Here is a 22,778-nt window from a genome sequence, read left to right on the forward strand (position 1 = left end):
GGTAAAAAGAGAAAAATAAAAGAGGGGGAAAATGTTGTTAGCCCTTTAAATTTTCTAAGTTACTTCAGGCAGAGAACTTTTAATAATGGGTGGAGTTGCAACAACAGCTACCTTCTCTGTCTACACCTTTGAGATCAGAAGTAACAAGCAGGGCATGGATTCCCAGTATTTTGAGGATAAGCTCCTTTTTTGCCCACCGTGGCTCCTGCAAGCTGTGTACAAGCTGTTCAGTGAATGTGTGCACAGCTGCCTGCCACAGGGCAGGAGGGTGGGAGTAGGTAATTGTTTCTGAACTAAGAACTGAAATGAGTAAAATTTACTTCAATTTACCCCAAGCCTTCCCCTGGAAGTTGTAAGCCTTCAAAAGAAATTAGACAGATTCTACCAATACCACTGCTATCTACAGATTCCTCCTGTCTCCTACTCCACCATCTTCCCAGAATCCTCTGCCTGGCACCAGTTTTGGTAAATATAAGTTTTATGACCATCCCTTATGTCTATGGCTGCTTTCATAGTACAATGACAGAACTTGAGTAGTTGGGACATAGACCATTTCACACAGAAACTCTAAGGTTTTTAATACCTGGCCCTTTACATAAAGTCTGCCAACTTCCAGCTTAGAAGAGCAGCCGGAGTAATGTTACAATACTTTATTTCCAGGACCATTAAATCCCTACATATGAAAATCTTTGACCTAAAAATCTAAGACAACCAACCTGAAATGACATGTCTTCTGATGAAAAACAAATAAAAATACACAACACTACTGGTATACTGTAATAGAATTCTGATGCTAACCACCTCAAGTCAGCATTAGAATCTACAAATTAAAAGGCACAGTCCCTAACAAGACAGTCCTTACTTCATACACCAACCACAAGTTAGGGATTCTAGGCCATGTGCACTCTGACCAACTGACTCCAAATCTGGGGGGTTTCCATGATTCCTCCCCCTCGAGCTCAGAACTTAGAACTATATTCAAATTAGTTTTCTTCTAAAGAAACACTTAGGGTGAGGTCTTGGAGGCCCCCCAAACATAGAACTTCCGAGCCCTCTCTCCATGGAATCAGGGCATATCACTCTCCTGGAATATAGGTGTGCTTACTAACCAGGAAGCTCTATACAGCTTCAGTGTCCAGAATTTTTATTGGAGTTTCATTACAAAGGTATGATTTATTAAATCAATGGCCACCTATGTGATTGAACTCAATTTCTAGCCCCCTTCTTCTTCTTGGAGGCATTTGGGATGGCTTAAAGTCCAAACCCACATTATTGGTTTTTCTGGTGACCAGCCCCATCTTAAGTCATCTTATTAGGCATTAACTCAGGTGTGATACAAGGACTCATGCATAACAAAGACACTTTTATTACTAAGGATAGTCAAAGATTTGAAGTCTCCCTAGAGATAGAGACTAGCCATATTCTTTGTTATACAAAAACTACCTTGAAATATGCTTGCCAAAAAAGAAAATTTAATCTAAATCTGATCAAAACTCTATATTTAGCTAACAGTTGACAGGAAATCCACAAGACAGAGGTATATTAAATTACACCAAGAAAACGATATTAGGTCAGCCTAGGTTGTGGGAAATCCTATAGACAAATGATCCAATTTCTTCAACAACAACAAAAAATGGCATGAGGAGGTGGGTTAAAAAAGACTTAAGAGACATATCAATAAAATGCAATGTATAGACCCTGCTTGGATTTTGATTTAAATAAAACAAATGGTGGAAGAAAATTGATACAGACCAACCAGGTATTAGATGATATTAAGTGTTCTGGCTATCTAGTGGTCCATAATAAATTACTTCAAAGTTTAACAGCTTAAAACAGCATTTTATTATTATCCTTCATGTTCTTTTGGGCTGACCGGACTCAGTTGGTTAGATCTCACTTGATGTTTCTCAAATGGTTGCAGTCAGATGTGAGTTATGGCTGATTCATCTGAAGGTTTAAAGGTGCTGCTCACCCACAGTGGCAGGAAAGTGATGATGGCTGGCAGGTGGGCACTCAGCTGGGACCACTGACTGTAGGGCTGTATGGGGGCTCTCCATGTGGCTTAGGATCCTCACATCATATTAAATGGGTTCCCAAAAGAAATGTCCCAATTTCTAGAGGTCCAAGAGACCCAGGTAAAAGCTGCCAAGCTTCCTATGACTAAGCATTAATAGTACCAGAATACTGTCATGCTGTACTCATCAAGATACTATTATTATTGCTATACTCAGTATATATTCATTTAGTTATCACATATCTTTTATTTTTTTAATGTATTTTTTAAAAGATTTATTTATTTTAGAGAGAAAGAGCATGTGCACAAGCACACATGTTGGGAGAGGGGCAGAGGGAGAGAGAGAGAGAATCTCCAGGAAACTCCCTGCTCAGCGAGGAGCCCAATGCAGGGCTGGATCCCTCAACCCCGAGATCATGACCTGAGCCAAAATCAAGAGTTGGATGCTTAACCAAGTGAGCCACCCAGGTGCCCCTACATATTTTTATTTTTAATGCTCTTTTTCCTTTGTATGTCTGAGTTTCTGAGATCATTTACCTTCTCAGCCTGAAGAATATTATCGTCCATTATTTTCTTTGGTGCAAATCTTCTGGTGACAAATTCTCTACATTCTTGTCTGTTTGAAAATGTCTTTATTTTTTCTTTACATGTGAAGGATATTTTCATTGGGTATAGAATTATAGTTGTAATTAGTTTTCAGTAAATTTTATTATCTTTTGACTCCTATTGTTTCAGTTTATAAGTCAGCTGTCAGCCAATTCTAGCTTCTTTGAAAGTCTTCTCTCTTTTTTCTCTGGTTGCTTTTAGAATGTATCTGCCTTTGATTTTCAATAGTCTTACTGTATACTGTTCAAATCTCCCTAAAAAGAAGGACTGGCCATCCAGCTATGAAAAAATGCTACTAGCTATCAGCCCCTGACTATGGTAATGCTGGGATTAACTATAGTGACTGAAGTAAGGCTAAGTTCTTTCTGAGCAACTCCCAGCCAATGAATGGGCCCAGCAGGTGTAGCAGGGCCTGGCTACCTCTGTCCAATGTGGGATGCTTCCAAAAAGCAGTCTTTGCTCCAGAGTTTTCCACTGGGTTGGTCAAGATTCTGCAACACTGTCTGAGGCTCTCCCTGCCCAATCCTGTTTCCTTCTCCTTATTTTTCACAGGCAGTAGCCCTCAAATAAATCCCTAGTACTCCTCTAACTCTGTCTCAAGATCTTGCTGAGAATCCCAACTGACACATATGATAAAGAATATCTGTGGGGCAGGGGGTGGAGAAAAACTATAGTAAACAACACACTTAACAGTGAAATGTTGAAGGTGTTATCTCTGAGATGAGGTATTAAAGTAGGGTCAAAGATACTTACTAAAAATACTACTTATGTTCAACATCATACTGCTTGTAGCCAGTAAAGTGAAGCAAGAAAAAGAATTAAAAACTAAAAGGATTGGAAAGTTAGAAATACAATGTTATTAACCTGAGATTATTATAGTTTATGGACCTAGTCCAGAGCATCTACAGATAAGTTATTAGAATCAATAAGCAATTTAGCTAGTTTGCACAGTAACAGTCAATATATAAAAAACAACTGCATTTCTACATTTTATGTTGAGCCATATGAATTACCACTTTTATAGATCAAAAAGTGCAACAGAGCCCAGAAATAGATTCATGCATACATGGATCCTTGACTTATGAATAAAGTGTCACTGAAGAATACTGGTGAAAGAAAATATAAGGGAATAATCAATAAAGGGTACTGGGACATGTGAATATATGAGAAATAAAACTATGACATCACACCAATAACAAAGTCAATTTCAGTTAGAATTACAGCCATAATTATGAAAGGCAAAACAATAAATTTCTGGTTTTCAGACAATAATATAGGAGAACATTTTTATGACCTTGGATAGGAAAATATTTCCTTAGCAGTACACAAAAAATATAAACTGTAATGGAAAATACAGCTTAAACTACATTAAAACTAAAATTAATTAAAAGTAAGAATTTCTGTTCATCAAAGTCACCCTTATATGTGGAAAGGGTAATCCACCAAGTAGAAGATATTTCTAATATATATAACCAGAACTGTATCAGATTTATAAAGAACTCCTATCAAACAAGAGGGAAAAAGACATGCAACCCAACAGTTAAATAGAGCAAAAGATTTAACTGAGGATTTCATAAAAGATATCCAAATGGTCAAATAACATGAAAACTTGCTCCACCTTATTAGGAATCAGAGAAATGAAAATTAAAACTACAGTAAGATACCATTACCCACTCTTCAGAATGCTTTAAAAAAAACAAACATATGAAGTATCGCAGAGCAATTCCTGATGATGGAACTGTAAACTGGAACAAGCACTTTGGAAAACCATATGGCATTACGTATTAAAATAGAAGATTCATAACCTATGTCCCAGCAGTTGTACTCAACTCTACCAGAAATGCATATATTCACCAAGAGACAGCATTTATTTATAGCAGCCCAAACTGGAAACAAGTGAAATGTCCATTAACAGCAGAAATTATATATAAATTGGGGGCATATTCATATAATGCAATACTACTCAACAAGGAAAATGAATAACCACAGTCACACTTAACAGCACAGAGAATCTTAGAAACTTAACACTAAGAAAAAGCTGGGAAAAAAAAAAAAAAGAATACAAACGGTATGAACTTCAAAAAACAGATGAAACTATAGTGTTTAGAGACACATGCTCAGATGGTAAGACTTCTAGGGAAAGAAATTATCATACACTTCAGGATTATGGCCAACTCTTGGGGATAGTGACTGAGAGAGAGCTTCAGGGGGGAACTTATGAGAGTGTTGGCATGTTTTTAGTTTTTAACTGGAGTGGTGGTTATTTATAGATGTTTGCTTTGCAAAACCCCCCCACATTTTATGCATGTATATATGGATTATATCTCACAACAAACACATTAAAGAAAAAGAAATTAATCAAATTCTTAGATGTTTTTACACTCCTTGGAAAAAGACTCAATGTAGGATCCCTAACTGACTGCTAGAACCATTTATACTTGCCTACGTCTAGAATGAACCTGATTCATCTTCTAGAATGCAGAGCTTCCAATGGCTCCCACTCCTTTTAGTTATAGAAACTAAAAAAACTTGTCTAGGAGCTCAAGTTATCCCCAATAACCTCCTTATAACTCCTGTTAAGTTATACTACGGCTATCTTTAAAAAATAGTGTATTTTAAATGTAAGCTCACCCAAGAACAAGAGAACTACTAGACAACCAAACTATATGCTCCCTTACTTATTCAACTGAGTGTTTTGGTGTGTTGCAAGTAACTGTCTAGTTAAGGAAGGCCTCCATAGTCCTTTCCCGACCAACCTGACACAGAATAGTAGACAAACTTTCTACAATCTTTTCCCCAACCTTCCCCTAAGAAGAGTGGGAAAAGAGTCATTTCTGTAATATGAACAATTTTGGCTAACAACAGTTCTGCAGCTGAAATACTGGGGCACAATAGAAGTGGAACCTGTTATCTATTATGTGTGTATGAAAAGATCTCTTAGACCTGAACTGTCTTCTAAGCACAGCAATTAGGAATTTATCTCTTTCCTCTAAGGCAACCTTGTTACTTAATCTTTAGGCAATAGAGCAATGGAAAGTATTACGTATAAGAGCTTTGGAATCAAAATTACTTCTTATTCTTCTTGTACCCCTTATTAGTACTGAAATTTGGGGCCAATTAATGAACTAGCTGAGACTCTAGCAAGTACTTAAAAAATACTAGTTCTAGCTATCCCTGCCTTAGGTACCTGAAAGCCAGGTAGTAAGTAGAGGTAACAGATGCCTATAGGTTATGAGAACGACCAATGAGCATACAATGAAAAGAATATTCCTGTTTCTTGACCAAAGTGAGAAAACAAAATTATGTAGTCCTATAGTTATGAGCTTTAAAAAACAAAACTCTGAGTGTATTTTCAACTCATGAACATTATGGAGCTTGCCTTCCAACATCTTAAAATTCTGTTTATTGTTCTGGTAGAATAGTGAAAGAAAGAAAGAGAAAAGAAAGAGAAGTAAGAAAAGAAAAAGGAAGAAGAAAGAAAGAAAGAAAGAAAGAAAGAAAGAAAGAAAGAAAGAAAGAAAGAAAGAGAAAGAAGAAAGAAAGGGAAAGAAAAGAAAAGAAAAAGAGAAAGAAAGGGAGGAAGAAAAAGAAAAATACGAAGCTAACCTTTTCCTTGGGCTTTATCTTCATTTGTTTATAAGAAAATTATATTAGGAAACGGATTAAGGCTTTTAAGTATACCTTTTGTTATTCAATCTCATAATCTATCAAAGGAATGGATCAAGAAGAGCCAACCACTCACATCAGTTAGGACTGGAATGGTAAGTTTAAGATACTTCTTGACCCGTACCCCCTACAGTGATAAGTCTTCTGTTGAGAAGCAGAATCCTCAGTGTCTGTTCCTCTTGGGAAATATTTCATCTTTCTATATTCTATATACCAAATCTTAGTAGCCTTGCCAAACAGGAATGGCAATAGCCAAAGCACCAACTACAGAAAACATGGGCTAAGAGGATTACTGTGATTTCTAATCATAACTTATTATTATTAGTGGTAACCCAGGAAATGCACTGGGAGGAACTGCACATACATGGTGCTGTGGAAAGAGCTCTGAAAGCAGAAAGGCTGGTTACTACTGAATCTTGGATTCCTGCTCTAGTAACTGAATTTTGAGCAAATTATTTAATTTCTATGAGCCTCATTTTCCTTATCTTTAAAAAACAAGGAAGGTAAGTCCAAAGTTTCTAGCAAATTTTTTATGAGTTTTGGCAATTTTTATGGACTTATCATCAATTAATCAACAATTTTGCATGTATCTATTCAAAAGGGTCTTATATTATGCTACTTGGGGATAAATAATACACTATATATAGCATCTTGACATTAGACATACTATAGGGGTCTTAGTGAGGTTTCACTGTGGCTGAGGTAATCAACTGGTACCACCTAACCCTCAACATTGTTCCTGTCTAAAATTACCTTTGCCAGAGAACTCTGAGGTCTTAACCAAGGTCTCAACCAAGCTCTTGTCCAAGCATTTCAGCAAACTCAAAGAGGATGAGCAAGTCACATCCCAGTCCACAAGCTCTTTCACAGCTAAGTCCATGTAGACAGGGACTGACAGCCTCCCCCAACAAACACACAAATCAAGCTCCAGAATTTTCAAAATGAATTATCACTTGCAACCTAGATGTTTAGTTCATAAAGGACATGGATCCTTCTTCAGTTAATAAAGGAGAATTTTCCAGAAATTCAGTCCTGATTTGCCTGTTATCCAGATCCTGCAAATCACCTAAAGGAAGATATTTAAAATAGTCATTCCTAACAGTTCTCCAAGTGCTCACCTTGCAACAGATTAAAGAACTAAAAAAAAGAGACTAAGCTCATTTTCTAGGAAAGGAGGCTTTACAAAATTTGAGATTATATATCTTTAGTTTTTATTCAGTTTTTCAATATAAAAAGCTATACAAAGACTTTTCTGCAAGTCCCATGCAGACACTGCCTGCTGTGTTTCTCAACATCTCTTATGTAAAGGTATGAAGGATATGCTTATTTAAAAATTTGGAAGCAGGGAAAAAGTTATCATTCAGAACAGTTACTTGCTTTATTGTCAGAGAAAAAGAACCTTAAAACCCATCACTTTTTTTCTTGTTCTCTTTGTCTGGTTTATTGTCTGAAATCTAAATTTATGAAAATGCAAACAGAAATCTTATTTCAGGTCTCTAGCACAATTATTTTTTCTCTATTGCCTTAATCTAACTTTTAGTTTCCCGCCATTATTACAAGCTATGGGGAATATTTTTTTCAGAACATTTAAGTCATGTACTTAATTATAATTAAGTAAATAAATACACCATAGGCAGCACCATGTAAGAGAAAGACAACATCCGGAGTGAGAAGATGAGAATTCTAATACTAGCCCCATTACCACAAAGTCATGGGATCTTTGGCACCTTTCTTAAACTAAACCTTGGGAAAATTGTGAGTCATGCTACCAAATGGATGGTACTTGAAAACACATGTTATAATTACAAAAGTGGTAAGTAGTATAAAACAAGCACAGAAAACACCTCAGTCACAAAAATCAGAGGGATGGTTAAGAAGCTTTTACTCTGTCTTTCAGCTCTGAAATTCTAGAACTGATTTTTAGCTAGGAAGACTAAAATAGGCTTCATGGGATATCTGTGCTAGGTGTGAAAGGCAGGACACCAGATTATACCTTCCAATTTTACGTATAATATATTTAAAGATGTGGCTTAGAATGGCAAGTGGAAAGATGATATAGATGTATATCTACAGAACTTATATTCTAGAGAAGTCTTCTTCCAGATAAATATTCTGAGGTCTGACATCTGAACTGAGTGCTTCACTCACTGGCTCCATACTCACAGAGCTAACCACCAATTCCACTGTCCCTGATCTGACTCTCCCCACCAAACCTCCCAAAACCCCCCAATAATATTTAATTTAAAAGATAATTCATATAGCTAAGTAGGTTATTACAAAATTGTCTGCATATAAAGCTCATAAAATATATCTCATAGCAACCAGTTACATTTTTTAAAGATAAATAACAATCCAATATTATTCAAGGTTTGACACTGAGATAATTTTTCAACTTAAAATAAAATTACCTGTAGTAACCCTCCATCATCAAAACGTAGTACTTCTATTATGCTCTCCGACTGAATAAATGCTGCGAAGGAAACAAAACATACTATCACTTTACGGAAACACAAATCTGATTTAAATAAATATCTTTTACCTTAAAGTTAATAAATACAATTACATATTTTAAAAAACATACTGCTTGAGATGATGGTTAAAGAAGAAAATGCAATCCTGCAGGATTTTTAGCAACTATGAAATGCTTTAAAATAAAACAATACAACCCAATTAGAAAGTAGTTGTAACAACCCATAGGCTGTGTAAGCCACCCGCAAAATATATTCCTGCTATACTTCCAGAAAGTGCAAAACAGTCAAATTCAACTAGATGCAGGTGATTACTTTCACTGAGAGACAACTGAAAATATCACAAGCACATGGAAAAGATCATTAGAGGATTCTATTACCAAAAAAATGATAAGCCAAAATTCTGTATCATCTGCTCTTTTACAGCGATGATAGGACCTAGAATCAACAGTCAAAAGAAACTTGGAGGGAGAAGGGGCAAGGAAAATGGCAAGCGATTATTCTATTCCAAGAAACTGTGTACAACACAAAGACAAGATATTTAAAAAGCTCACATACTTTTACCATATGATCTGGCGACTGTGCTCATGGGTATTTACCCAACTGATTTGAAAACTTATGTCCATATAAAAATCTGCAAGCGATTCTGTATAGCAACTCTATTCATAATCACTCCAAACTGGACACAAGATGATATTCTTCAATAGAGGAGCAGATAGACAAACTATAGTACATCCATACAATGGAATATTATTCAGTGATCCATGTGGTAATGAACTGAGTTGGCAACATCAGTATGAATTCATATTTAGTTTAATATAGATAGTTATATTTAGAAATATTTATAAAATATGTGTATATGCAGGGGTTAGTATACACATATATATTTTCTTGCTCTGTCAGTTGAGAGGGCCTAGAATAATGACACCCCAGTAGCATAGGGCAGACCTAAAGCACAGATCTTGGGTTCTAATACCATTCTCCAATAAAAGGAATCAGGGCTTCTTAGAAAAATGGCTCAATCTAGGACCAAGGCAAGATATATACAACATGAAATTGGAGCACCTAATGGTGCCAGAAAGTAAGCAAGTGTTAACCATCCAAAAAACCAAAAAATCCTGTATGGATGAGAATTTGTCAAAGGGATCTAAGAATTAACAGAAAGAGTTAAACCTGGAATAACTTGAGCAATACAACAGTGTTGCATTACAATCCAAAATATAAAATAAATACCATGAGTCCATACTGATATAAATAAGTAATTGAATAAATAAATAAACAGGGGAGAAGATAAGAGACTCCCAGGCAGAATTCTAAATAATTTATGTATCTAGAAGATGGAGGATAACTCCCCATCTTTTAACAAGTGTGGGATGCACATAGGGACATCCTTCCAAAAACAGTATGGAAAGGAGGGGAAAAAAGAGTAATTTTAAAGTGGAGAAATCTGACAAATGTTACCTCAGTCAGATGATCAAGGTCAACATCCTCAGTGAAATGTCATGCTGACATATGTACCCTTCATATGACATAATAAAAATGGTACTTTATCTTTGTGGTCTTCCTCCCCAAATCACATAACCCCAGTCTCATTAGGAGAAAAACATCAGACAAATCCCAACCAAGAAACATTCTACAAAATATCTGAGGAGTACTCCTGAAAACTATCAAGGTCATCGAAAAGAAGTAAAGTCTAAGAGACTGTCACAGACCAGTGAAGCCTAAGCAGACAGGACTACTAGATGTAATGTGTTATCTTGGGGCGGGGCGGGAATGGGCGCAATCCTAGAAAAGAAAAAGGAAATTAGGTAAAAACTAAGGAAATGTGAATAAAATATGGACTTTAGTTAATAATCATGTATTAATACTGGTTCATTACTTGCAAAAAAAAAAAGGTACCACATTAATGTAAGGTGTTAATAATAGGGGAAAGCGTGGGGAGGATGGGAACTCTGTGCTATCTTTAAAATGTTTATATAAATCTAGAGCTGTTTTAAAATAAAAAGTTTATGTGGGGGGACACCTGGCTGGCTCAGTTGGAAGAGCATGTGACCCCTGATCTTGGGGTTGTGAGTTTGAGCACCATGGGTGGGTATAGAGATTACTTAAAAAAAAAACAAAAAACTTTAAAAAATAAAATAAAAGTTGACTTTTAAAAAACACGAAACAATGGTATTTCATTTGGCTTAATACAACATTCACTGACTCCTCTTTGTTGGTCTTTGAGTATTCATCAGGGAAGCAGCTTACTGTCTCATCCACACATACCTGGCTTTTCCAGTCTGACTAAAGCTGAAAGCCAAGCAGCAAGTTAAGATACCAGCTAATTAGATTACGTTACCTAACTGGATGGTATTTCCTGACTGCCAAGCATCACTCTTCCCTTGTTCTAGTAATCACATCCCGATTTTATTTTGGGAAAGTCCTGTGTCAATCTGCCCCACTGCTCATTCCCCAGCAGTTCTCAATGTAGAGAACACTCCATAAATACTGAGTGCCTGAGCGAAATCCCACCTTTTTTGCTTAGAAGTAAGTGCTGATATTTGCATTTGTTGATGCAAATGATCTCCTTCCGGTTTGTTATCTAGTCCTAGCTTGTAGTTAGTTTCAGATTCATATTGTGAAGGTAAAAGGCTCTGCCTAGCTCACCCAGCCCATTTCCCTCCTTTCCTCCACCTTTTAACATAAACTGAAATTTAGATGATCCAGAAAGTATTGTTATCTAGTCCTAGCTTGTAGTTAGTTTCAGATTCATATTGTGAAGGTAAAAGGCTCTGCCCAGCTCACCCAGCCCATTTCCCTCCTTTCCTCCACCTTTTAACATAAACTGAAATTTAGATGATCCAGAAAGTATCTTTCTGTTATACTCCTGTTGAAGACAGCTTTATTGATGTAAGAACACAATGAACTAACAAGAATTAACTGAAGAGCCAGATGCTCACAATGGAAGAGATAAAAAGTAGGAGCTCCTAGTTCGAAGCTTTCCACCTAATCAGCAGTAAGAAAGTACCAGAAACATGATCTATTTGGAGGCTGCTATTAGAGTTATGATATAATGACTATCACCTAACTTCCCATCATCAAGCTAGATCAGACCTTTAGCTAACTGAGGAGAACTTAACTATATAAAGATACAGACAACTACATAATTTGGTTGTATTAATTAGGAGCTTTTTAAAAAACATGAAATACCTTATTTGAAAAAAATTAGTAACAGTTGCTGTTTTATAAAGTCCTAAAAGGAAAATACTGTGTTATATATCATCAGTTCCCCTTAAAAGATATTAGAAATGAATAGGACTCAACTCAGGCATGAAATAAATGTTAAGAATATTTCACTTTAAATGCCCAGTTATAAGAACTTCAAATTTCATGCCTAGAAAAATACAACTGACACTAGATAAGTACTTAATCATTTAATGCGTTAACAATGTTAGGCTGTAAAATACAAAAACTAACCAAAGCAAGTCAAATTCCCCCATTTCTGGATTTAAAGCCACAACTTACAGCTACTTCCTCTCCCAAGAAGTTTTCCCCCTAATTTTATATTTTAAATGAACCCCAAATTATCCCAATGTTCCCCAGTTCAAACAGCAACCAGATGTTATAGAAATAACATCCAATAATTATCACTATATTATTATTAATAATAATAAGCTAATCCTATGACACAGACTTTATAGGTTCCATTTTAAAAAATAAGTAGGCACAGTGAGGTTATGCATGAGGTCACTCAGCAAGAAAAGTGGCTAGAGAGAGACTATCAATTTCAGCCAAAGGACCCCAGAATCTATGGTTCTAAACCCATCACTATTTACTTACAAAGTAAATTTGACATTAAGGCTTAATGGCACCTTGAAGCAACCTAATTTCTAAAATTAGGCATATAGTTCCAATAACAAGTAAGGAAAGAAGGAAGGGATTTATATTTCTGCCTTTTATGATTTTGCAGGCATTAACTCTGTGAAGCTGGGCTCCAGAAGATGTACTTTAAGGTCCCTGTATCCACCCACATCCCTGTGATGTCTGAGAGGAACAAAGACATTTCCATACAGTGTAAAAATCTCCATGTGTCGGTCTTTAATCACTCACTTTGAAAACAGAAGTTGAGAAACTGAGTTTGTTTACTTCCCTATTTCATTTAGTAATGAATGACACAAGAAAAATACCTTCGCTTTAAAGGCAAATCTTTCTCCTTTTCCTGAACATTACAATCTGCCTGTTTTCATACATCTTCTAAAATAATTGATGAAAACAACGAATGTAAATAAGCAGTAGAAATATGTGTCATAAGGGAGTGTGTATATGTATGTGTACCAGGCATTGGGATCCTAGACTGTCACCACCGATTTTCTACTTTCTAGCCTTCAAGGTCTCCTCACCCATAGGGGAGGAGGTTGGGCTAGTTAAATTAAGTGACTTTTTTTTTTTTTTTTTTTTAAATAACCAGTAAGCAAAGAGAGGGCCACACAGGCAGGACTTGGAAGGGCACTCAAATCCTGTGTCGAACAACCACCCTGCCTGGAATATTCTCCTGGCTAGTGTTTTCTCTTCCTTCAAGTCTCACCCTGAACACCATCCCTCAGCCAAGTTTTCCATGACTGCTCCAGGCAGCTCTCTGTCATCCTCTATCATCTGCCCTATTCTAAACTCATCACTAGTTCTTGGTTTGCTTGTCATCTAGTTCAAAGTCTGAAAAATGGCAGACAAAAAAATTGGTTAAGGGGTGCCTGGGTGGGTCAGTCGTTAAGCGTCTGCCTTTGGCTCAGGTCATGGTCCCAGGGTTCTGGAATCGAGCCCCACATAAGGCTCCCTGCTCAGTGGGGAGCCTGCTTCTCCCTCTCCCACTCCCCCTACTTGTGCTCTCTCTCTCGCTGTGTCTCTCTCTGTCAAATAAATAAATAAAAAATCTTTAAAAAAAGAAATTGGTTAAAATAATGGTATTATTATTTCAGAACTCATCATTATTAATGTATTATCTCTTATAGTTACACTTGCTCAGGATTTTATTTCAACAAACGATCACTAACAAAAATTTTTAAACATTCTGGACTCGATTTGTGTGAGTCCCTTCTATCTGTAAAGATACTCTGACTGAAACCTTGTTTCTCCCCTCATTAATTTTCTTATCTGAAAGACGTAATATACATCTAAGTTATCTTCTTCCCACATTAAAAGTGCAAAGGAATTCATATATGTCAAATTCTAATTTTACCAAGACCACTCAATATTACCAAACCCCTAAGTAGGCTGTGACCACGTTATTTACTCCAACTCAAAATATAGATTTATGCAACTCAGATGTGCCAGATATACACCATACACCCAAAGAGGTGAGGCACATATATTTTCAAAATTAATTTTATAGTTTATCATAAAATACCATAATTTTCATTTTATCCTGAAGTACTTAATTTATATAAAAAGATCAGTAAACTTAAGTTTTAAAATGAATGTCTGAGAACCACCAACTACTCTAAATAAGCAGAAAATCACTAATACACTGAAGTATATCCTACTATGCTCCCTCCCCAGCACAAGCAGGGATTAGGGGGAGCACCAGAGGCACTATAAAAAACAAGCAGATCAGGGGCGCCTGGGTGGCTCAGTCGGTTAAGCGGCTGCCTTCGGCTCAGGTCATGATCCCAGGGTCCTGGGATCGAGCCCCGCATCGGGCTCCCTGCTCGGTGGAGAGCCTGCTTCTCCCTCTCCCTCTGTCTGCCGCTCTGCTTACTTGTGCGCTCTCTCTCTCTCTCTCTCTCTGTTAAATAAATAAATAAAAAATCTTAAAAAAAAAAAAAAGCAGATCACAATAACAATATAAAGGCTCTGAAAATTAAACTGTTCTGCAACCATAGCTTACAAACACAAAGGGATCTCTGTGATAAACCTAAACAGGCTGACTGCTTACTAAAATAAAAAATTTAAATAGTATCCAAACATAATAGAATCAACCCAAGTGTCCATCAACAGATGAATGGATCAAAAAAACAAGGTATATAAATACAATGGAATGTTCTTCAGCAATAAAAATGAATGAAGTTCTCATACATGCTACAAACATGGATGGACCTTGAAAACATTATGCTAAGTGAAATACATCAGACACAAAAGGACTAATATTGTGATTCCACTTAAATGAAATATTTAATATAGGCAAATTCATTGAGATAGGAAGTACATCAGAGGTTACCAGGGGCTGAAGTAAGGGGGGTGGTGGGAGTTATTGCTTAATGGTTACTGAGTCTCTCTCTGTCTGGGATGATGAAAAAGTTTTGGAATAGATAATGGTAATGGTGGCACAACAGTGAATGTAATTAGTACTACTCTAGTGTATACTTATAATAGTGAATTTTGTGTTACATAGACGTTACTAATTTTTTTCAAAAAATTCCTGCAGACAATTAAAAAAAAAAAACTACACACTACATCTCATTAACTTGGACCAAAAACAAAAAGTACAACAAACTATTAACAAATTGAATCCAGCAATGTATAAAAAATTACACATCATGACCAATGAGATTTATTTAAGTTCTACAAGACTGGCTTAAAATTTAAAAACAATCAATGCAATTCACCACTATCAACAGGCTAAAGAAGAAAAATTACTTGATCATATTGACTGAAACCGAAAGTGTATTTGACAAAACCAAACACCCACTCATGACAAAAACTCTCAACAAGATTGGAGAAAAATAAAACTACTTCAACCTTCAGGTAATACCTTATTTAATGGTTAAAGAAGGAAAGACTGGGAACTTCAGGGATGTGGCTCTTGCCATTCTTAACATAGTACCAGAAGTTCTAGTCACTACAACAAAGCAAGAAAAAGAAAAACCTATACACTGGAAAAGAAATAACACTATCCTTATTTGCAGGTTACATAACTGTCTATGTAAAAAATCCCAACAACTCAAAAGCAAACAAATAAAAAACCTCCTAGATCTAATAAGCAAATTTAGCAAAGTTGTAGATGTTGGAATTATTAAACACTTTAGGTTAGCTGTATTAAAAATGTTCAAAGAATTAAAGGAAACCATGGCTAAAAAACTTTAATATTAATAAGGAAAAAGAATCTGTAAGAAAAATCAAACTAAAAAGTATAGTAATTGAAATTCCCTAGTTTTTACTAAAACATTATAAGCAATATTAAAAAAAAAGGGGGTAAAATGTGGCCTATACACAGGAAAAAAAATACAGTGGATAGAAACTGTCCCTGAGGAAGTCCAGACATAGGACTTACCAGGCAAAAATGTTACATAAACTACTGTAAGTATGTTAGAAATAAAGGAAACCACATGCAAAAAAAAAAAAAAAACAACTAAAGAAAATATGCGAATGTTGTCTCACAATAGAAAATATAAAATAAAATCAGAAATCAGTAACGCAGTGTAATTTAGGCAACTCAGAAAGTACATGAGTGGATAAAGAAGATGTGATACACACACACACACACACACACAGTGGAATTACTCGGCCATAAAAAAGAATGACTTGCCATTTGCAACAATATGGATGGAGATAGAGAGTATTATGCTAAACAAAATAATTAATAGAAAGACAAATACCCTATGATTTCACTCATATGGGGAATGTAAGAAACGAAACAAATGAACAAAGAGGTAAAAAGAGAGAGGGAGGCAAACCAAGAAACACACTATTAACTATAGAGAATGAAGTGGTGATTAACAGAAAGGAGGTGGGCAGGGGGATGGGTTAAATAGGTGATGGGTATTAAGGAGGGCACTTGTGATGAGCACTGGGTGTTGTATGTAAATGATAAATCACTAAATTCTACAACTGAAACTAATGTTGCACTGTATGTTAACTAGCTGGAATTAAATAAATACTTGGAAGAAAAAAATCCTAAATAACCAATGTGTCAAATAAGAAATCAGAAGAAAAACAGAAAATATTTTGAAATAAAAACCAAGGCACAAAATACCAAAACTTATGAAATGCAGGGAAAACAGTGCTTAGAAGAAAATTTATAGCTGTTATTTGCCTATATTAAAATAAAACAAAGATCTCAAATAGCCTAACCTACCATCTTAAGAAACTAGAAAAAGAAGAGCAAACCAAACCGGACACAAGTAGAAAGAAGAAACAGTACAAGTTAGAGTGAAAATAAATAAAATTGAGAACAGAGAAATTAATGGAACAAAAATATGGTTCTTTTGAAAACATCAACAAAATTGACAAATCTTTAGCTTAGGCTGACCAACAAAAAAATTCATGAATGAAACAGGGACTATGACTGATGACCTAACAGAAATAAAAAAGAACCTTACAGAGAAGTGAGTATAAGAGAATAACTAGGAACGACTACACACTAACAACTTAGCCCAGATGAAATGGACAAATAAATAACTAGAAAGACACAAACTACTGAAATTAACTGAAGAATAAACAGAAAATGTGAATGGACCTATAACAAGAGGTTGAATTAGTAATCAAAACATCTTCCTACAAAGAAAAGCTTAGGGACATACAGTTTCATTGATGAATTTTACCAAATGTTTAAAGAATTAACACCAATATTTCACAAACTCCTCCACATTATAACAGAGAAGGAAACAGTTCCCAACTTATTCTATGAGGCCTTAATACTCTGATATCAAAATCAGATAAAGTTATCACAAGAAAAGAAACTACAGACCAATATCCCTTATGGATATTGAGTTCTCAACAAAATGCAGCAAACCACATTCAGCAACATATGCAGAAGATAATCTAAATAAATGAGAAGACATTTGGTGTTCATATTCTGTAAAACTTAATAATGTTGAGACTGCTATACTCCCCCCAACTGCTTTTTTCTAAATTGATATTTTCACCCTAAAATTCTTAAGAAAATGCAAGGGACCCATAATAGTCAAAACCATCTTTGAAAAAGAACATAGTGGAGGACTCACATTTCTTGATTGCAAAACTTACTGCAAAGGTACACTAATCAAGACAATGTGGTACTAGAAATAAATGTATAGATTAATGGAATAGAACTGAGAGTCCAGAAAGATCAATCACATTTATGATCAATCGATCATAAATTGTGCCAAGACAATTCAAACAAGGATAGGACAGTCTTTTCAACAAATGATGCTGGGAAAACTGACTACATGCAAAAAACTGAAGCTGGACTCTATCTCACACTACATGCAAAAATTAACTCAAAATGGATCGAAGACCTGAGTGTAAGAGTTATAAAACCCTTAGAAGATAACAGGTGAAATCTTCCCAACCTTGGATTAGGCAATATTTTTCATCTAAGACAGCTAAGCAATCAAAGACAAATACAGACACACTGGACCTCATCAGAATAAAAACCTTTGTGCTTCAAAGGGCACAATCAAGAAAGTGAAAAGATAACCCACAGAATGGGATATTTTTGCAAATGATTTATCTGTTAAGGATACGTATATAGACTACATACAGAGAACACCCACAACTCAATTAAAAAAAGACAAATATCCCAACTCTAAAAAATGGACAAGGAATGTGAATAAACATTTCTTCAGAAAAAGATAATAGCCAATAAACACATGAAAAGACACTCAAGATCAGTCCTCAGAGAAATACAAATCAAAGCCGAAATAAGATACCACTTCACACATTCTAGGATGGCTATAATCAAAAAGGTATACAATAATAAGCACTGGCGAAGATGTGGAGAAATTGGAAACCAGTAAGTTGCTGGTGGGAGTAAAAAAATGGAGCAGCTACTTTTAAAAACAGTTTGACAGTTATTTAAACAATAGGTGAATCTGGGTAAAGATATGCAAGTATTTTTTATTCTATTTTGATTCTTAGAAATTTTCTGGAAGTTTGAAAATATTCCAAATAAGAAGAGAAAATCATTTATGCAAGACTTATAAAATTTTGAATGTTTAAACACATTCACTCTTTTAAAAAGCCATATATCATGCTATGGTAAATGTCCAGTTGAAAATAGTGGTTACAGAGGTGTTTGGAATATTTACTGCTGGCACAGATTAACTTTGGCAATAATAAACGGCTCAAGTGTCTGTGACTACAAGTGGTATTATAGCCATCTTAAAACTGTCTGTTAAAATAATATGCCAACTCAGCTACTGTGCAGGGATTTTATCTTGTATGTTTTTCCAGTAATCATCCATATCTTAACAATATAGTTTTTATCCCACATGCCCAAAGAAATGACCAATATAAGAAATTAGAAAATGAAGAGCAAATTAAGCCTAAATTAGAAGAAAATAATAAAGAATACAAATCAATGAAATAGCAGAAAATAAAGAAAAATCAAAGAAATCAAAAGCTTTTTAAAATGTCTGAAAAGATGAATAAAATTGATAAACCTCTAGCCAGACTAGTCAGTAAAAAGTCACATATTAGAAACAAAAGAAATGAGAGATTGGACACAACTATACCTTCTATAGACAAAAAAAGGCTAATAAAGGAATATCATTAATAATTTTGTCAATTTAGTTAACAATTCAGATTATGAGATAGACAAATTCTTTCAAAAATTCAAAATGCCAAAGATCAGTCAAGAAAAAATAGTTAACTTGAATAGCCCTAGATGTATTAAATGAACTATTCTGCAGTTAAAAATCTCACAAAGAAATCTCTAGGCCCAGATAGATTAACTGATGAATTTCCCCAAATATTTAAGAAAAAAAATACTAATTCAACACCAACTCTCCAGAATATAGAAAAGGAGAAACTTTCTAACTCATTTTATGAAGCCAGAATTACTGATACCAAAAACAGACACTTTAATGGAAAACTACAGACAATATCCTTCATTATTATATATGCAAAAACTCTTACTAAAATTTCAGCAAATGTAATCCAATAGTATACAAAAAGGATAAATACATCATGACTATGTACAATTTATCCCCAAAATGCCATGTTGGCTTAACATCCAAGATGATTACTACTACTACTACTACTACTACTACTACTACTACTACTACTACTACCTCCTCCTCCTCTACTACTACTACTACTAATGTAATCCAACCTATAAGACTAAAAAAACAAACACGCATCTCAAAAGATGCAGGAAAGACACATGATAATTCATCATCCTTCCATGAAAAAAAGATCTTGGCAATGTAGGAAACAAAAGGAACTTTCTTACACTAATAAAAGTTATGTACCAAAGTCACAACTAACAACATACTCAATGGTGAAACACAAAATACTTTCCCTCTAAGATCAGAACAAAGTAAGGATGTTAGCTCTCACTACTCCTATCCAACATATTGAAAGTTTAGCCAATGGAAGAAGAAAAAGAAATAAAAGTATGTAGAGTGGAAAAGAGAAAATGAAATTGTCTTTACATACAGATATCATCTTCAAAGTAGAAAATCCTCAGAAATCCACAAAAATTCTACCAGAATAAGATTAGCAAAGTGGCAGGATACGATGGCAACATTCAAAAAACAACTATATTTCTAATAATAGCTACAAACAATTAGAAGCTAAAATTAAAACCACGTACAATATCATCAAAATATATGAAATATTAAGGTATATATTTGACAAAACATGGCTGGGAGAAATGAAAGAACACCTAAATAAGTGCAAAAATGTACCATGTTTGTGAATCAAAAGACTCAATTTTTTTTTTTTTTTTAAGATTTATTTATTTATTTTAGAGAAAGAGCACAGGAGAGGAACAGAGGGAGAAGGAGAGAGAATTCCAAGCTGACTCTGCCCTGAGCGCAGAGCCTGATGCAGGGCTCGATCTCACAACCCCAGTATCACAACCTGAGCCTAAACCAAGAGTCGGATGCTCAACTGATTGCGCCACCCAGGTGCCCCAAAAGACTCAATATTGTTAAGACATCAATTCTCCCCAGATTGATCGAGATATTCAGTGCAATCCTAATGAAAATCTCAGCAGACCTTTTTGTAGAAATTCACAAAACGATTCTAAAATATATAAGGAAAAGCAAACGACCCAAAGTTTAAGTAAAGATAGCTTTGAAAAAGAAAATAAGCATCAGAGGACTTAGCGCCTGATTTCAAGACCTAAAGCCATAGTAATCAGCTCAGTAGAATACTGATACAAAGAGAGCAGATAAATGAACAGAACAGAAATTCCAGAAGCAGATCCCCACATAGATAGTCAATGGATTCTGACAAAGGCATCAAGGCAATTTGATTTCTCTAAACAATGGTGGTACAACTGGATAGTCATATGGGAAAGGGGGAAAAAAACCCTTCAATACCTCAACACTTAAAAAATCAACCTGAAATGAATGATAGAACTTAATGTAAGAGCTAAAACTCCAAAACTACTAGAGATCAACATAGAAAATTTTAGTGACCTTGGGTTTGGCAAAGAATTCTTAAGTAGGATACAAAAAAATCACGAACTATATATAACTATATATAAATATAAAAAGATAAATTTGACTTAATTTGTTTTAAAACTTTTCTTCTTCAAAAGATTTTGTTACAGGAGCTCCTGGGTGGCTCAGTTAAGCATCTGCCTTTAGCTCAGGTCATTATCCCAGGGAACTGGGACTGAGCCCTGCATCAGGCTCCCTGCTCCACCGGAAGCCTGCTTCTCCCTCTCCCACTCCTCCTGCTTGTGTTCCCTCTCTCGCTGTGTCTCTCTCTGTCAAATAAATAAAATCTTAAAAAAAAAAAGATGCTGTTACAAAAGTAAAAATAGAAGACACAGACTAGAAATAAATATCTTGAAACTAAATAATAAGAAAACAGTGCAATTTTTTAAAATGCACAAAAGATTTAAACATCTAAGCAAAGATACTATGAATGGCCCATGGGGTGGAAAAAGCATATGAAAAGATGGTCAAGATCCTCATTCAAGAAATACAAATTAGAAACACAACGAGGACACCAATATATAACCCACTGAAATGACTAAAATTAAAAATTCTTAACATACCAAGTGTTGGCAAGGATGTGGAGGGACTAGAATTCTAACACACTGCTGATGGGAATATAAAATGATGCAACCACTTTGGAAAACAGGTTAGCAGTTTCTTTTCTTTTTTTTTTTTCTTTTTTAAAGATTTTATGTATTTATTTAACAGAAAGAGAAACAGCATGAGCAGGAGGGAGGAGCAAGGGGAGAGAGAGAAGCAGACTCCCCACTCAGCAGGGAGCCTAATGCAGGGCTCGATCCCAGGACCCTGAGATCATGACCTGAGCCGAAGGCAGACACTTAACCAACTGAGCCACTCAGGTACCCAGGTTAGCAGTTTCTTAAAGTTGCATTATGCCCCAGACATTCTTCTACTCCTAGATATTTACTCAAAAGAAAATGAAACACATGTGCATACAGATTTGTGAATGAATATCATATGAAGCCTTATCTGGGATAGCTCAAAAGAGGAAATTACCCAAATTCCCATCAATGAGTGAATGAATAAACAAATTGTAGTATATCCACACAATGGAATACTATTCAGCATTAAAAAGAAACAAACTATTAAAACATAAAATATCGGGGCGCCTGGGTGGCTCAGCCGTTAAGCGTCTGCCTTGGGTTCAGGTCATGATCCCAGGGTCCTGGGATCCAGTCCCGCGTCGGGCTCCCTGCTCAGCAGGAAGCCTGCTTCTCCCTGTCCTACTCCCCCTGCTGTGTTCCCTCTCTCGCTATCTTCCTCTCTGTCAAATAAATAAATAAAATCTTTAAAAAAAACCAAAACATAAAATATCATTATGCTGAGTGAAAGAAGGCAGACAGCTAAAGAGTACATACTATATGTTTCTGTTTATATAACATTTTAGAATATGCACACTAATCTATGGTACAGAAAGCAAAGGGGAAGTTGCTTGGGTCTAAAGGGGTGGGAAGTAGATTACAAAGGGTCACAAAGAAACTTCAGGAGGGTGCATATGTTCATTATCTTTAGTGTGGTGATAGTTTCACCTGTATATCCATGGGTCAAAACTCAAACTGCACATTTTAAATGTGTACGGTTTATTATACGTCAATTATACTACAACAAACCTTGTTTTAAAAAGGCACAATTCCTTTCTGTATTTTATACATG

At 35.4% G+C, this 22,778-nt stretch overlaps 1 protein-coding gene across 1 annotated transcript in view; it reads right to left on the minus strand.

The window, feature by feature from the left end:
* TMEM131 (transmembrane protein 131) overlaps window positions 1-22,778 on the minus strand; it is a 232,772-nt gene that overhangs the window by 160,380 nt on the left and 49,614 nt on the right. The window contains exon 2 of the mRNA XM_078056643.1: window positions 8,695-8,756. Coding sequence (XP_077912769.1) covers window positions 8,695-8,756 — 62 coding nt within the window. The remainder of the gene's footprint in view (window positions 1-8,694; window positions 8,757-22,778) is intronic.

The sequence above is a fragment of the Halichoerus grypus genome, chromosome 10, assembly GCF_964656455.1.
Source record: "Halichoerus grypus chromosome 10, mHalGry1.hap1.1, whole genome shotgun sequence".
Classification (NCBI taxonomy): domain Eukaryota; kingdom Metazoa; phylum Chordata; class Mammalia; order Carnivora; family Phocidae; genus Halichoerus; species Halichoerus grypus.